Below are 16,187 nucleotides of genomic sequence, written 5' to 3' on the forward strand. Positions count from 1 at the left end.
GTGTCTCAAAGCAGCACTGCGCCTCAAAAGCCTACTGTCACACGCTTCCTGACTGTGTATTTGTCCCCGCATGTTTTACAGGATGTTATCTGCTTCTTCCCCAGTGTGCCTCACTCCTCCGTCCATCCATCTATCCGCTCACCCTTTGGAATGCTGGGAAAGGATGGTGGAGTTCACTGGGTGGGGGAGTGACGAGAGCGAAAGAGAGAGAGGGAGGGTGGGAATGCATAAAAAGAGCCTGCCGAGGCTGGCTCTGGCTCGCATTCCCGACTGGATTACTAGACAAGTTGGAGAGTCTCAAGGTGAGTTTCCCTTTAATACTTTTGTATTTTGCTTACATTTTGCTTCAAAAGCAGAAAAAAGAAAGAACTAACAAAGAGATGTCAAATTCATTTGAAGAGAAATTTTCAAAAATCTTACTGTTTGTTTATATCGTTTAATTTTTAAACAGCCATCCCCTAAAAATTCCCCTTGATTCTTAACTCTTTCACTGCCGTTGACCAACATCAAATCCATATCAACTGGCATTGAGTCATCATGCCATTGACGGCGCTAGACGTCCAATCCAATTTGACTGGGGGGAGTCTGCGGCGATCATTCCAGTCGTCACGTCCTATTCAAAACGAATCTGACGTCCAATGCCATCAATGGCAGCCAATGAGTAAAAGTGAAAAATATGGCTAAAAATGAGGGGAAAGAAATCATTAAAAAGTTTTTTCAGATAAAGTTAATTAAACATACAAATTTATTATTAAATAATGATTTTATTTTTATTATTTAAGAAGCTTATATTTACAATATTTTGTTTTTTTAATTTCTATATATTCATATTTCTTTATTTTAATGTGGGATTTTTCAACTTTTAGTTGCCTTTCTATATTGAATTTTCGATATATGCATTTTTAATGACAATTTTATGTACTTATATGTCTTTATGGAATGGACATCTAGTGCCATAGCTGGCACTCAATTTGGTTAGTAATAATAATTTTAAAAAAAAAAAAGCTTAATATAGAAAATTAAACTGAAAAAATATAGCCAGAAAATGAGAAAATCTATGAAAAATGAAAGAAAATATTTGGAAAATAGGGGGGAAAAATGTATCCCAAAAAAAAAAAGTTTTTTTTTTTTTTTGTTTTTATGAATTTTTTTCAATTTTGTTTAAATTTAGTTTTTCCTATATCAACTGAACCTCTAGCACCGTCCATGGTAGCCATTGAGTATACAAATATAATTTTTCTAATCAATTTTTAAAAAATCCCACAAAATAGAACAAAGGACTCCTATTTTTTTTCCAAATATGTATATTTTTTACTTCCTAAAAAAATATTGTTGAAAAATGCACCCCCCAAAAAAGTCACAAATGAAAGCAATCAAGTTGACGATGTGAAGGTCGCCTTGCTTATCAACTTCCTTTTCATCTAAAAGGAAATTGAGAATTCCATCGGCAGTGTTTTTCTCTTTTTGGCCTTCGTGCCGTCTCGGAATGTTCTCGTCGAACGCCACGCCAATCCGTTGCCCTGTGTTTTAGTAAATAAGACACTTTTTGTACGCTCTTTTGCAACAAAATGGTGAATGAAGGAGGAGGAGGAGTGCATCTGCCTGAGGGAGAGAAGGTGGAGTTGATTTGCTGTTTGTCAGCTTCTGCTATCTGCAAAAAGGGGGGTCGAGCTTCGTCGAAAAGGCCTCGCCCTTTGGAACAAATGACACCTTAAAAAGAGCTAACGTTCTTGCGTGTGCGTGCAAACATTTGATGAAAATAACGGGGAATTCCTCCAACTATGGACCATTCCTTGAATCATGTCTTAAAAGCTGACGTCGAATGAGCTCATCCATCAAGCGTTTGGGGAGATGTTTGTGTCCATAACAATGAGTCTTTACCCATCACAAACGAAAGAAAAGGACTACTTTTAAGTACTACAATAAATGGGACATTATTTGCCTCGTTTGAAATCCTTAAAGTGCTTATGACAGGATAAATAACGTCTTAAATAGCATTATTATATGAATTTGAATCATATCTTTAGACGATTGATGATTAGATGATGAGAAATTAGTCTTTTAATCTGCCGTTTAGACCCGCTCTAGCATCCCCAACTGGAAGATGATGTCGGCAGGGTCACGATTTCATCTGATTTAGAATTCAGCCCATTGAGGGGGACGATTCAGAATGAGGAAAATGCGACAGAGAGCAGCCAAATGTCATCATTGTTTTAATATCTGTACTCCAATATTTTTACAGGATATTCTTTTATCTAAGTACTTTTCCCCAGTTGCTGAATAAATGGTATGGTCATGACAAATCACAGTATTGTGATTAAAGTGCGTATGACAGGAGAAAAAAAGTCTTAAATAGGATTATTATGTGAATTAGAATCATATTTTGAGACGATTCGACTATGTACAACAATTTAGCAAAGCGCAGATGACGAGAAATTAGTCTTTTAATCTGCTGGAGAGATGAAGAGAGCCGCAAAATGTCATTGTTTCAGTCTCTCTACTCCAATATTTTTACAGGATATTCTTTTTATCAAGTATTTTTCCCCAATTACTAAATAAATGGCATGGTCATGGCAAATAACAGTCTTGCGCTAAATGAAATATGAAATAATAATGCACTTACCGGTATTCAAGACATCATTGCAAAATTACTCCATAATGGTTAAAACTGTCGACTTCACCTTTACTGTCGTACCTCCCGAACGATATTTTATGCTACCTAAATCGGGCTTATGTCATTTCCCTTTCCCGGCTTCGGAGAATGTCAACAAAACAATAGGCGTGACAGCTAGCCGACATGCTAATCCGAACCGAGTGATGTTTCAAAGTCTTCAAAGCGGAAAATCACACATAACTACCTCGGAACATTTCACATGACGACTGGGTTGTCGATGGTCTTCGCCGATCGGCAAACCGCTCAGCGGAGAGCAATTTACAGCTCGTTCCCCGGAGGAGGGCGGCTGCAGTTTTTGTGCAGCTAACGTGCATGAGGAGAGCTTTTTACATGCCTATCAATGATCAAACGTAAGTAGTCCTTTATTTAAAGAAAGTTTATAGTGTTTACTTTGTAATTGCTGTATTCTAGGGCTGTCAAACGATTAAAATTTTTAATCGAGTTAATTACAGCTTAAAAATTAATTAATCGTAATTAATCGCAATTAATCGCAATTCAAACCATCAATAAAATATGCCATATTTTTCTGTATAATAAATTGTTGGAATGGAAAGATAAGACACAAGATGGAAATATACATTCAACATACGGTACATAAGGACTGTAGTGGGCATTTCACTCTACTGTCATTTAAATCTGTCTATGATGTCCTCACTCCGAAGCGTTTACTTTTTCCAAAGCTAGACAGCTAGTGAACGACACCTTAATAATCAGACTTCTTCCTTTTTCATCTGATTTATTAATGAAATGGCCTCAAACCATTGTCCTCTTTAGACCGTCGTAAAACTACAAAAAAAGTACACAAGCATTGCATTAGCAACAACGTTAGCTTAGCACGCTATACAGGTTCACTAAACATAAACAAAAAGCGTCTCGTACAAAAAATATAACATTTCGCTTACTGACTAACTTACTAGCCCGAGACGTCGTGCAGCCATATTGAACTGGCAAGAAAACAATAAACCATGTCGCAAAGCGACCACTAGAGTTCGCTGTTAGACAGCACAAAAAGCCTTGCTGTAAAACTTACCAAAAGGCAGAATACAGTCTGAGCGGGACATGTGCGTTAATTGCGTCAAATATTTTAACGTGATTAATTTAAAAAATTAATTACCGCCCGTTAACGCGATAATTTTGACAGCCCTACTGTATTCGCAACTATTTTTAACACATATTTGCAATTTCTGATCGGGTGGAAAATTTGACAGAACACCAGGCACATGAAGAGGGCAATAAGCCAAGTATAGTGCTCTCTCGGCGGGGGGATGTGCGACAAGCTGCCGGTCGTCGGCCGAGTGGACAAGGAGCATGTCAGCCACAAAATGCAAGCCACCTACATAAGTATTAAAATGATCCCAGTATTTGACATAATACAAAACACGATGTTGACTCACTTCCTCGTAAGTCCAATGGTCCCACAGTAGTAGGGCTTGTTTTGGCCAATATCCACCGGTGAATGGGAACCTTTTGAAACCCCAAAAAGGTGCACACGTTTCTCCCTCGTACAGCAAGAGTTTTCTGCAGCCGTTTGGCTGGCGTGATGCGAAAAATAAACGAATTAATCCGCAATATTAGCTGAATCCTTAGTACTTCTCATACAACAGTACGGCTGGATAGTGAAGAGGACTCCTTCTACCATACACATCGCATTCGCATTCGTCCTAAACCCAAGAGTGCAGCCGGAAGTAAGTCATTTTCATGGCGTGGGATTCAAAAATTGAATATATAAAACGATCGCTTCCACACACATCCAAGCAGTTCATTTCATCATGGACGATACAGTGGGGCAAATAAGTATTTAGTCAACCACTAATTGTGCAAGTTCTCCCACTTGAAAATATTAGAGAGGCCTGTAATTGTCACCATGGGTAAATCTTAACCATGAGAGACAGAAACCCGGAAAATCACATTAATTTTTAATTTATTTGCAAATCATGGTGGAAAATAAGTATTTGGTCAACACCAAAAGTTCATCTCAATACTTTATTATGTACCCTTTGTTGGCAATAACGGAGGCCAAATGTTTTCTGTAACTCTTCACAAGCTTGTCACACACTGTTGCTGGTATTTTGGCCCATTCTTCCATGCAGATCTCCTCTAGAGCAGTGGTGTTTTGGGGGCGTCGTTCGGCAACACCGACTCCACAGATTTTCTATGGGGTTGAGATCTGGAGACTGGCTAGGCCACTCCAGGACCTTGAAATGCTTCTTTCGAAGCCACTCCTTTGTTGCCCTGGCTGCGTGTTTGGGATCATTGTCATGCTGAAAGACCCAGCCACGTCTCATCTTCAATGCCCTCGCTGACGGAAGGAGATTTTCACTCAAAATTTCTCGATACATGGCCCCATTCATTCTTTCCTTTACACAGATCAGTCGTCCTGGTCCCTTTGCAGAAAAACAGCCCCAAAGCATGATGTTTCCTTGCCTGGCACAGCCAGACTATTCTCCCTGTATTTTTCAAACACTGTGAGAAATAGTCTGGGACCCAGCCCATTAACTGCCTCTCGAGCAAGGTACAAAATCAATCGTCCAATCAGATTCGTTTATTTGCGTGACATGTTCTTAACGAGTAATGTCACTCTTAAGCGCCGAAAGTCGTGTCTACAGCAACACAGATGACGAACGGGAGAGTCGAGACTATATTCCAATCCGCGGTAAAAATCAGTTTTAAATTACCAAAAACACATCGGAACAAGTCATTGACAACAGTCAACATGGCTCGCGCTAGCCATGTTGAATAAACCTCTCCGCTCACACTAATTACTTGTCGCTGTAACAACGTCACATCTGCCCGTTGCTGTCCACTCCGCTGTCTGTTTGCTGTGGCTTGCTACACCCTCGGAATTTGATCCGCCGGATGGTCGCCAGACTCAATCGCTGGAACAGCGGTGAGTCTGGTATACCAGGCAAGCTGTTTCCACCCCCATACTTCACAGTGGGTATGGTGTTCTTCGGATGCAATTCAGTATTCTTTCTCCTCCAGACACGAGAACCTGTGTTTCTACAAAAAAGTTCTATTTTGGTTTCATCTGACCGTAACACATTCTCCCAGTCCTCTTCTGGATCATCCAAATGCTCTCTAGCGGACCACAGACGGGCCTGGACGTGTACTGGCTTCAGCAGGGGGACATGTCTGGCAGTGCAGGATTTGAGTCCCTGGCGGCGCATTGTGTTACTGATAGTAGCCTTTGTTACTGTGGTCCCAGCTCTCCGTAGGTCATTCACTAGATCCCCCCGTGTGGTTCTGGGACCTTTTCTCCCTGTTCTTGTTATCATTTTGATGCCATGGGGTGAGATATTGCATGGAGTCCCAGATCGAGGGAGATTATCAGTGGTCTTGTATGTCTTCCATTTTCTAACAATTGCTCCCACAATTGATGTCTTTACACCATGCATTTTACCTATTGCAGATTGAGTCTTCACAGCCTGGTGCAGGTCTACAATTTTGTCTCTGGTGTCTTTCGACAGCTCTTTGGTCTTGGCCATAGTGGCGTTTGGAGTGTGACTGACTGAGATTGTGGACAGGTGTCTTTTATACCGATAATGAGTTAAAACAGGTGCCATTAATACAGGTAACGAGTGGAGCCTCGTTAGACCTCGTTAGAAGAAGTTAGACCTCTATGACAGCCAGAAATCTTGCTTGTTTGTAGGTGACCAAATACTTCTTTTCCACTCTAATTTGGAAATAAATACTTTAAAAATCAAACAATGTGATTTTCTGTTTTTTTTCCCCCCCACATTCTGTCTCTCATGGTTCAGGTTTACCCATGTTGACAATTACAGGCCTCTCTAATCTTTTCAAGTAGGAGAACTTGCACAATTGGTGGTTGACTAAATACTTCTTTGCCCCACTGTGAAACACCGTGTGAAATATGAAATAAACATGCTTTTTGCTGTCATACGTACTTTAATCTTCGAGTTAGCATGGGTTTAACTCGTGGCTGGAATTCTTCATAGATATGGATGTAAAACAGTCTCAATTCTTGGTTAAAAGCAAACAAACCGTGCTGCAGGGGTCGCGTTAACCGAATATTTTCTGTCGTTGACCGTTTTTTTTTAAAACGGTGACGGAAAAAACTGAAGTCCATCTGTCATTTTGACAGGTTGCAATTCACACCCCAGACCACAGGGTGGTGAGTGAGCATATTAATTAGCTATTGTCTCTCCTAATGCATGACGTCGTTGGCCTTACTCGGAAAAATGTCAAGGCAACTGAGTGTCCGAACTGAGTGTCTGTCCGAGGCAAAAGTCCAAAACCTCATGACAATAGCCTCTGAAGGAATCCCACTTGAGACATTTGATTATGCACAAGCGGGCACGCAATTCAAGTCCATGCGCACCAGGAGGAAGACTGCGTTCAGGCCACAGCAGGTGATCTGTTAATTTCATTGTTCCATATGTAGCCTACCTAATGGGGCCACAGTCAGCTGTTTTTGTCACTGCGGAGAAAAAGTTACATATTCATATGCTTGATGGCACGGTGTGGATTCTGTTAAGCTTGTTCAGACAGAATATTGTAGCGTCACCGGGGTCTGGCGGCGGCACCGTGATTGGCACATCAACGCGAGGTTCTTATTGGTGCACCCGGGCATCATCCAATTGGTGGGCTAGATTGCCGCCTGTGTATATAGTTGCCTCTTTTTCTTTGGGGGCGGAGTTGTTGTTTTGTTGGTGTTGCTGGCGGTAAGCAGAGTAAAAAGAGGGAGAAAAATACCACGATTTCCGTGTCTAATTTTTCGCCGCCAAGCAAGCATTACAATATTAATCAAAAATGAATGAAAACTAAATACTATTGAATATGTCATTATTATCATTTTAAAAATATAAGTGACGGGTAAAAATAGATTATGACCGGATTTTTATGACCCTGTCAGTCAAAATGACAGACAACGAAAAAGTTTAGCGCAACCTCTGCCGTGCAGTTAGCATTTATTTTAGGAAAATATTGCGAACTATGATGCCAATGCAGTAGCTGCTAATTTCTCCCATTGATTTTTTTTTCATAACGTTTCAAAATGCATGCATGGTACAAAAATGTAATAATTACCTTGAATCATCGGACAAATCACTCCTGAGACAATCCTTCCTGTTTGTATGTGGTACAGCTTTTGTACTTTTTCAATAGAAATCCGGCGTTAGCTCGCAGTGTGCGTGTTTGTGAACAGCTCCTCTTGATGTGGGCGGCCCCCTACTTGAATGCGAGGCGCAGTGCATGACCGATCTGACCCGTCAATACCATGATGACGTCTATGGCCCATGATAGTGTCACGTCATAATTATGATGGTCTTATGACAGACTTATGACGCCACTGTCAAAAGTGTTACCTAACCTATTAACCAAAATAAATCAACAAATAGGCTGCACTGGACAACAACCCCTAGCAAAAAGTATGGAATTAGCAGTCTCGGACGAGCACTCACTCAGACATTTTATCATGTAGAACAAACTCAGATAAAAAGCTTGAAAAAAATAATAAATGAGTTCAAAAGTGCAACTCCTTGGCATTCAGAAACACTAAAAGAAATGAATAAAAAACATTGTGGTAGTCAGTAAAGGTTACTTTTATAGAGCAAGTGCAGGGAAATATGGAATCACTCCATTCTGAGGAAAAATATATGGAACCATGAGAAACAAACAAAGAAATAACCATCAAAACACATCTCTAGTATTTAGTTGCACCACCTCTGGCTTTTATGACAGCTTGCTGTCTCTGAGGCATGAACTTGATGAGTATTCTTCATCAATTTGGTACCAACTCTCTTTGCAGTTGCAGGTCGGTGCCTTGCTATGGACCATTTTCTTCAAAAGGGTTTAGACCTGGGCTATTTGCAGGCCATGACATTGACTGAATGTGAAATGCTCTCACAGTTTTAGCTCTGTGGCATGATGCATTGTCATCTTGGAAAATGATTCCATTATCCCCAAACATATTTCTATTGAAGGGATAGTGTCTAAAATTTCAATGTAAACTTGTGCATTTATTGAAGATTTAACCCCAGTATACCTTTGCCTGACATGCAGCCCCATATCATCAAGAACTGATGGAATTTGGATGTTTTCTCCAGGCAGTCAACTTTGTAAATCTCACTGGAACGGCACCAAACAAAAGTTCCAGCATCATCACCTTGTCCAATGCAGATGCTTGACTCATCACTGAAAATTACCTTCATCCAGTCATTCACACTCCACGATTGCCTCTCCTTAGCCCATTGCAGTCTTGTTCTTTTCTGTTTAAGTGTCAATGATGCTTTTGTTTTAGCTTTCCTGAATGAAAATCCCATTTCCTTTCAGCCATTTTGCACAGTTCTGTCACATACCTTGACTCCAGCTTTATTTGTCTTGTTGTACATCTTCTGTTTTCAAGAGATATGGCCTTTAGTTGTTTGTCATGACATTTGGATGTCTACCAGTACGCTTAACTTTAACAACCTTGCCATGCTGTTTGTACTTGGTCCAGATTTTTGATACAGCTGACTCTAAACAGCCCACATATTTGGCAACCATACGTGTAGCGTTACCTTCTTGAAGAAGTTTGATAATCTTCTCCCTGGTGTCAAGAGACATCTCTCTTGTTGTAGCCATGATTCTTGTGAATCCACTTGGCCCAGCAGCCCTCAAAGGTGTGATAACTGCACTGTTTTTAACTGCTGACTAACGAGCAGATCTAATCTATGGCAGGGGCCCAATTAAGGAAAGTGTCTGTATTTTCTACTCAAAATGCAGTGATTCCATATTTTTTTCATCAGAATGGAGCAATTCTATATTTAGTTGCCTGCACTTGCTCTATAAAAGTAACATTTACTGACCACCACAATGTTTTTTATTCATTTCTTTTAGTTTTCTGAATGCTAAAGAGTTGCACTTTTGTACTTATTCAATATTTTTTCAAGCTTTTTATCAGAGTTTGTTCTACATAATAAAATGTCTTACTCCATACTTTTTTGCTAGGGGTTGTATAAGCCGCAGTATTCAAAATGAAGGGAAAAAGTAGCAGCTGAGAGTCCGAAAATTACGGAAATTCCATGTAGTTTGTCAATTATTTGTTAGTTTAGTGCTCCGGAGTGGCTAAGCTATCACAAGTCAATAGTGGTTGAACGTAGACGTCCAATCCATTTGAACTGGGAGGCTGGCATCTGCAAAGCATAATCACAATCAAAACTCTATTTGACATTTTCAAAACTACTCTTTTGAAAATGTTTTCAACTTTAAACTGGAAGTATAACAAGAATTTGAGTCCTACAAAAAGACAAGCATGTTGATTGTGCATTGCGTGTCGTGTTTGATTACAAGGTTGCACAAGTGCGCTCGCTCTGGATAAAAGGCCAAGCTTGGGTGTGTCTTTTTTTTCCACCCTCCAACATAATACGGACACTCCAGGGAAAGCGACCCGGATCGCCGAGTGACGTGTGAGGCAAGCACAGTAAAATTCCCCCACCTAGTTTCCTCCTCTGCGAACATCTGTGTTTGCGCTGGCCGACCGCCATTTTAGCACAACTTCAACACGATGACCCATCCCGGAGACGTGAGACATGACGTTCCCGGTATACTGCGTGTCGTTTCTCCTGCGAGGGTGCAGCCTCACGGCGCCGTGTTCAGGCATGCCGGGGCAAAGTGGGATTTTTGGGTGCTGGTAAGCTGCCACTGACTATGAGCATTTTTTTTTTCAAACTTCATTCAACTCATTGGCTGAGGCGGACAGGAAATCCATTTGAACTTAATTGAGGGCTTTTGGTTTTGAATTAAAAAATATACAGTATATATAGCAGAGAACACAGAACAGAATTAAATGGCAGTTTCTGCTCTTGCGCTCCTCTTTAAAAGAAACTGCTGTATTTTAAGCCAAAACAACTGTTGTGTTTGATAGACCAATATGTCTATATGCTGTCATAGCAGATTCATGGCGCATGAAGTCCCCAAACTATTGTTAATTTGTCCGTTTTACCCTGGAAACACCCGTTTACAGATGTCGCGCAACCGCTTTTGTTTCAACCTCGCCATAAAAAGGTAATCGTATTTATTATTCCAAATGTCTGTCAATTTTAGCTTTGAATCATTAATTGATGATATTTCGTTTAAAAAAAAAAGACTTTAAAAAAATTATTCACTTGCATATTTTAAACTTTTAAACAAATTACGTCACAATAAAAAAAATGGTGTCTGTAAAAAAAGTCACAGATATCTACCTCATAAGTATCGCTCAATAGTAGGGCTGTAGCTATCGATTATTTAAGTAGTCGATTAATTGATGAACTAGTTAGTTCGAATAATCGAGTAATCGGATAAGCAACATGAAAAATTAAATTACATGAGTTGAGCCTCAAATGGTATAAAAAAATTAATAAATGAAGATCTATGTAAAACAAAAGGGCAATTTGCTAACTTTCACAGCAAAAGTCCGCTAGCTTAAATGCTATAAAAATGCTAACGTTTTATTTTTTTTACAATGCTCTTAACAAATGGTTCAGACACATATTCCAGCAAACAACGGCTAAATATACTTATAAACTAAATTATGAATTCATTTAAAAAAAAAAAAAAACATTAGCTCGAACAAAAACTTTGCTTATGTTGGTCTTAACAGGGAGCAGCTGGATTCACCCATGTGAAATGAGGCAGACCAGAGGGCAGCGTATCCACCCAAATCAATAAAACTAAATGCAAACACTTTAAAAATACACCATTACAACTCCACTTTAATTAAACGAATATTCGAAGCAGAAACATTTCATTCAAATCTTTTATTGTTATTGAATACTCGAGTTAATCGATAAATCGTTGCAGCACTAGTCAATTGTATCTTTTTTTTTGTAATGTAACATTTTCTCTGATATGTTAGATGATAATCGATCCAAACAAAGAAAAATTGAAAAACAAAAAAAAACGTTTAAGAGGGTAAATATATGAAAATCTCCACCACTTCTTGATGTCTGCGATTTCTGTATCGCGACTCTTGTTATATTACCATGTTTCATCCATAAAATCCCCCCAAAAATCCAGCTGTGGCCATTCACGCTGTGTCTTGACACTCGGTGAAACATGCTACATGCAGTTGTTGGATCGAAACAAGATAAGTACGCGATAATATCTTGTTAAAATCATGGCGTCTTTAATTATGCTCACGCGTGCTCTCACCTCCAGTTAGGGTTTTGCTGTTTTAAAAAAATATGTATTTTTTTTTCAAATGCCATCTTGTTCAAAAATTTTCTTCCCCCAGAAAATTGAGATTTTGAGCTTTCCAATGATGTATCACACATGCATATATGACAATTCTGAAATTTAGTCTTAGAGCTGAACCTCCAGTCATCTGAGTGTTTTCCGCCATATATATGTTGTATATTATATACCCTGCTGGCCAAAAGTATTGGCACCTCTGCAATTCTGTCAGATAATGCTCAATTTCTCCCAGAAATAGATTGCAATTACAAATGCTTTGGTAGTAATATCTTCATTTATTTCGCTTGCAATGAAGAAAACACAAAAGAGAATAAAAATAGACTGAACCATTATCCTTTTACACAAAACTCCAAAACTGGGTCAGACAAAAGTATTGGCACCCACAGCCTACTACTCGGTAGCACAATCATTAGACAAAATAACTGCGAACAACTGCTTCCGGTATCCATCAATGAGTTTCTTCCAACGCTCTGCTGGAATTTGGGACTTACAATGCTCTACTAGAATTCTTCTTCTTTGGCCAACTGCTCCAGGTCTCTAAGATTTGAAGGGTGCCATTTTCAGATCTCTCCACAGGTGTTCTATGGGAGTCAGGTCTGGACTCATAGCTGGCCAGTCTCCAGTGCTTTCTCTCAAAGCATTTTCTAGTGCTTTTTGAACTGTGTTTTGGGTCATTGTCCTGCTGGAAAACCCAGCACCTCTGAGGGAGACCCACACTGGGCACTACATTATGCTGCAAAATTTGTTGGTAGTCTCCAGACTTCATTATGCCATGCACACACGGTCAAGCAGTCCAGTGCCACAGGTAGCAAAGCAACCCCAAAACATCAGGGAACCTCCACCATATTTGACTGTGGGGACCGTTTTCCTTTCTTTGAAGGTATTGTTTTTTTTCCTGTAAACTCTATCTATTTTGATGCCTTTTCCCCAAAAGCTCTACTTTTGTTTCATCTGACCAGAGAACATTCTTCCAAAAGGTTTTTGGCTTTCTCATGTAAGTTTTGGCAAACTCCAGCCGGGCTTTTTTTTGTTGTCTCTGGGTCAGAAGTGGGGTCTTCCTGTCTAGTGTCCTTTTTCATTCAGACGCCGACGGATAGTTCGGTTTGACAGTGTTGTACCCTCGGACTACAGGACAGCTTGAACTTGTTTGGATGCTAGTCGAGGTTGTTTATCCACCATCCGCACAATCTTTCGTCCAAATCTCTCGTCAATTTTTCCTTTCCGTCCATACCTAGGGCGTTACACTTATCTTTGGAGATAGACTTGTAGCCTTGAGATTGCCCATGCTTCCTCACAATGTTGCTTCTCAAGTCCTCAGACAGTTCTTTGGTCTTCTTTCTTTTCTCCATGCTCAATGTGGTACACACAAGGACACAGGGCAGAGGTTGAGTCAGCTTGAATCCATTTTAACTGGCTGCAAGTGTGATTTAGTTATTGTCACCACCTGTTATGTGCCACAGGTAAGTAACAGGTGCTGTTAATGACACAAATTAGAGAAGCATCACACCCCTTTTTGAAAAGGGGGGTGATACTTTTGTCCGGCCCATTTTTGGAGTTTTGTGTAAAATAATAATGATTTCATTTTTTTTCCTCCATTCTTTTTTGTGTTTTTTCATCGCAAGCAAAATAAATGAAGATATTACTACCAAAGCATTTGTAATTGCAATCATTTTCTGGGAGAAATTGAGCATTATCTGACAGAATTGCAGGGGTGCCAATACTTTTAGCCAGCAGTGTATGCTGTTATATTGCCCGGATCAATGTTGAGACCAAACCTACGGCCTTGTGGACATCACAATTTGGCTCAGTTGCTTATCAAGTGTCAATATGCTGGTTTACATGAAATGTTCGCATGCGTACTGTAGGTCTATATGAGGTAAGTCTTATGCTTGACTGCGAAGGGAGAAAACTTTCCATTTCCAAACGTCTCCTCTGGCTTCTGGTTTCAGGAAGGTCGCTGATAGCTAGCGGCGTGGGAATCGCGCGAGCATGGAGAGCGTGGCAAACTGGCTGGTGGACAATCGGGACAAGATCGAGAAAGGCTTGGACGTGATGGGCCAGGCGTCGGAGGTCCTGGCCGCCACGGTGGGCCAGCTGCACCCCATCCTGGAGGCCGTCTTCCTGGCCTCGGCTGAGATACTCAGCAACCCGGATGGCAAGGAGGCCGTTTACCTGAGCCAGAAGATCGAGCAGGTCAACCAAAAGCTGGCGGGCGTCCAGAGCGACATCGACCAGATCGCCCTGGAGCTGCAGAAGACCTCCATGAACAAGCAGAACTTTGACCGGGAGGCTCAAATGCTGGGCCAGTACGAGAAGTTCCAGGAGTTTGTCAACGCCAAGCCCAGCATGAAACAGAAGAAGAAGGACAAATTCCTCAAGTATTACGAGAACACCGAGGCCGACCTCAACCTGGAGGCGCTCTACAACGCCGTCACGGGGGAGAACGCTTCCGGCCGGCCCTTGCTGGATACGGTGGTCGACACCGAGCAGAGGAGCCGGCGGGCGGTAGAGGACTTTTGCGCTCGCCTCAAGAAGCTCTTTGTGGTGGGCCTCATCGCCGTCATGGGCTATGCCGCCCTCAAAGAGGGCGCGGTGGAGAACAACACCGTGGTCAAGTGGCAGGAGCGCATGGAGGACGTGGAAACCCGCATGAAGGCCGCCGTGGAGCACTGCGCTGAGACCTTCGCCGACCAGGCCAAGCTGGACCTGGAGGACACGTTGAAGGACGGCCAGTGCGCGGTGGGCCAGGACTTGACCGACTCGCTGCTGGCGGCGCTGGTCAAGAAGTACGACTGGGTCAAGTGGTCGGTGCGCGCCTTCAACAGCCGCGAGCGCATCTTCTTCTACAACTGGCTGGCCGGACGCAAGTTCCACGGCAGCGGCGGCGCCAACTGGTTCGAAGTGGCCACGGGCAACAAGGTGAAGGTGGTGGTGTCCTTCTGCGTGGACCCGCCGCCCGTCGACAAGGCGGGAATCTGCGAGCAGATCGAGCGGCAGAAGCTGAAAGGCAACATGATGGCCGTGGCCCTCACGCTCAACCGCATCTTCCCCGATTGCCTGGTGCACGCCGTCAGCCACTACAAGGAGGTGGTGGAGTCCAACAACTTCAGCGTGGAGTCCTACTACTACGGCAAGCACAAGCGGGCCTTCCTCTGCATCCATCCGCAATAGAAGGCTGCCATAACATCCTCCCTTCAGCACTGCCAAAATTAAAAATGATTACATTTGAGACGTTAACTCAGCGGCCGCAATTGACGGCGCTAGACCTCCGATCCGTTTCAACTGGTAGGATTGGCGGCGAAAGACTCCTGCCTGCCTCCCACTTCAATTTGATTGGACTTCTACTCACGGTAAACTCATTTCAATTGACGTCAAAAGCATGAAAAGACCTGTTGTTGCCCCTCAGGGCAGCCATGTTGGTACAGGCTAAGTCAATGCATTGACATTCAAGTGAAGTTATAACTAGCTTTGTTCTTGAGAAAATTATTTTATCAATGGCAAAGCATCTGCTATTTACTCATACCTGTAATGTCTACCATTGACAGTTGTAGATGTCCAATCTATTTGAAGTGGGAGGCTGGCATCTGCAAAGAAAAATCACAAAAAGAGTAACAAAAGCATGACAAGACAATACAAAATGGCCTCACAGTGGTCATGTTGGTAGGAGCAATGTTCCTATTAAAGTCAATGCATTGGCATGAAATCGAAGTCATAACTAAATGTCAACAGATGTATCGGTCAACCTTTAGAATAAAGATCATTACCCAAACAGTGAACATAACGGTTAACCTATATCGGCCAATCTTGAAAAATAAATTCCAATATATCAACTGCCCAATTAATCGGTCAACATTTACAAGAAAGATAATCACCCAAATAGTGAACATAACTGTTATCCTATTGTATCGGCTACATATCGGGCGATCTTGAAAAAAGTCCAAATATCAGTCGACCGATATATCGGTTGATATTTAGTTTTGACTTTGATTGGCCGGCCCAAAAAAATTTAACATCAGAAACTTAATACTTGAGGAAAACATGCTGAAAATAAATTATTAATAAATTCTAAATACAGTGGGGAGAACAAGTATTTGATACACTGCCAATGGGAAAACCCATTGGCAGTGTATCAAATACTTGTTCTCCCCACTGTACAGTCACAACTTATTATAGAGTAGAATAGCCCTATATTATCATTATACACTATATACTGTTAGCGAATGAGGCTAGCGGCCGCCTGACGTAAATAGAGCTTTTCTGGCAAAAAGTCTTGCGAAAAAATGGTTAAATCCCCAAATTCTTCATAGATATGGACGTAAAACAGTCTCAATTCTTGGTT

The 16,187-nt window shown here is 41.4% G+C and overlaps 1 protein-coding gene across 1 annotated transcript; it reads left to right on the plus strand.

The window, feature by feature from the left end:
• The first annotated feature begins 150 nt into the window (after window positions 1-150).
• Window positions 151-15,611, plus strand: rpz5 (rapunzel 5). Its single transcript, XM_057834596.1, has 2 exons — window positions 151-302; window positions 13,798-15,611. Exon 2 carries the CDS (start codon window positions 13,838-13,840, stop codon window positions 15,017-15,019), a length of 1,182 nt encoding a protein of 393 aa, XP_057690579.1. The 5' UTR covers window positions 151-302; window positions 13,798-13,837; the 3' UTR covers window positions 15,020-15,611.
• Window positions 15,612-16,187: the final 576 nt, after the last annotated feature.

The sequence above is a fragment of the Corythoichthys intestinalis genome, chromosome 4 (genome assembly GCF_030265065.1).
Source record: "Corythoichthys intestinalis isolate RoL2023-P3 chromosome 4, ASM3026506v1, whole genome shotgun sequence".
In the NCBI taxonomy this organism is placed as follows: Eukaryota; Metazoa; Chordata; class Actinopteri; order Syngnathiformes; family Syngnathidae; genus Corythoichthys; species Corythoichthys intestinalis.

Coding starts and splice junctions, on each gene's coding strand:
- rpz5 (XM_057834596.1), top strand. CDS start 13,838: ATGGAGAGCGTGGCAAACTGGCTGGTGGACAATCGGGACAAGATCGAG.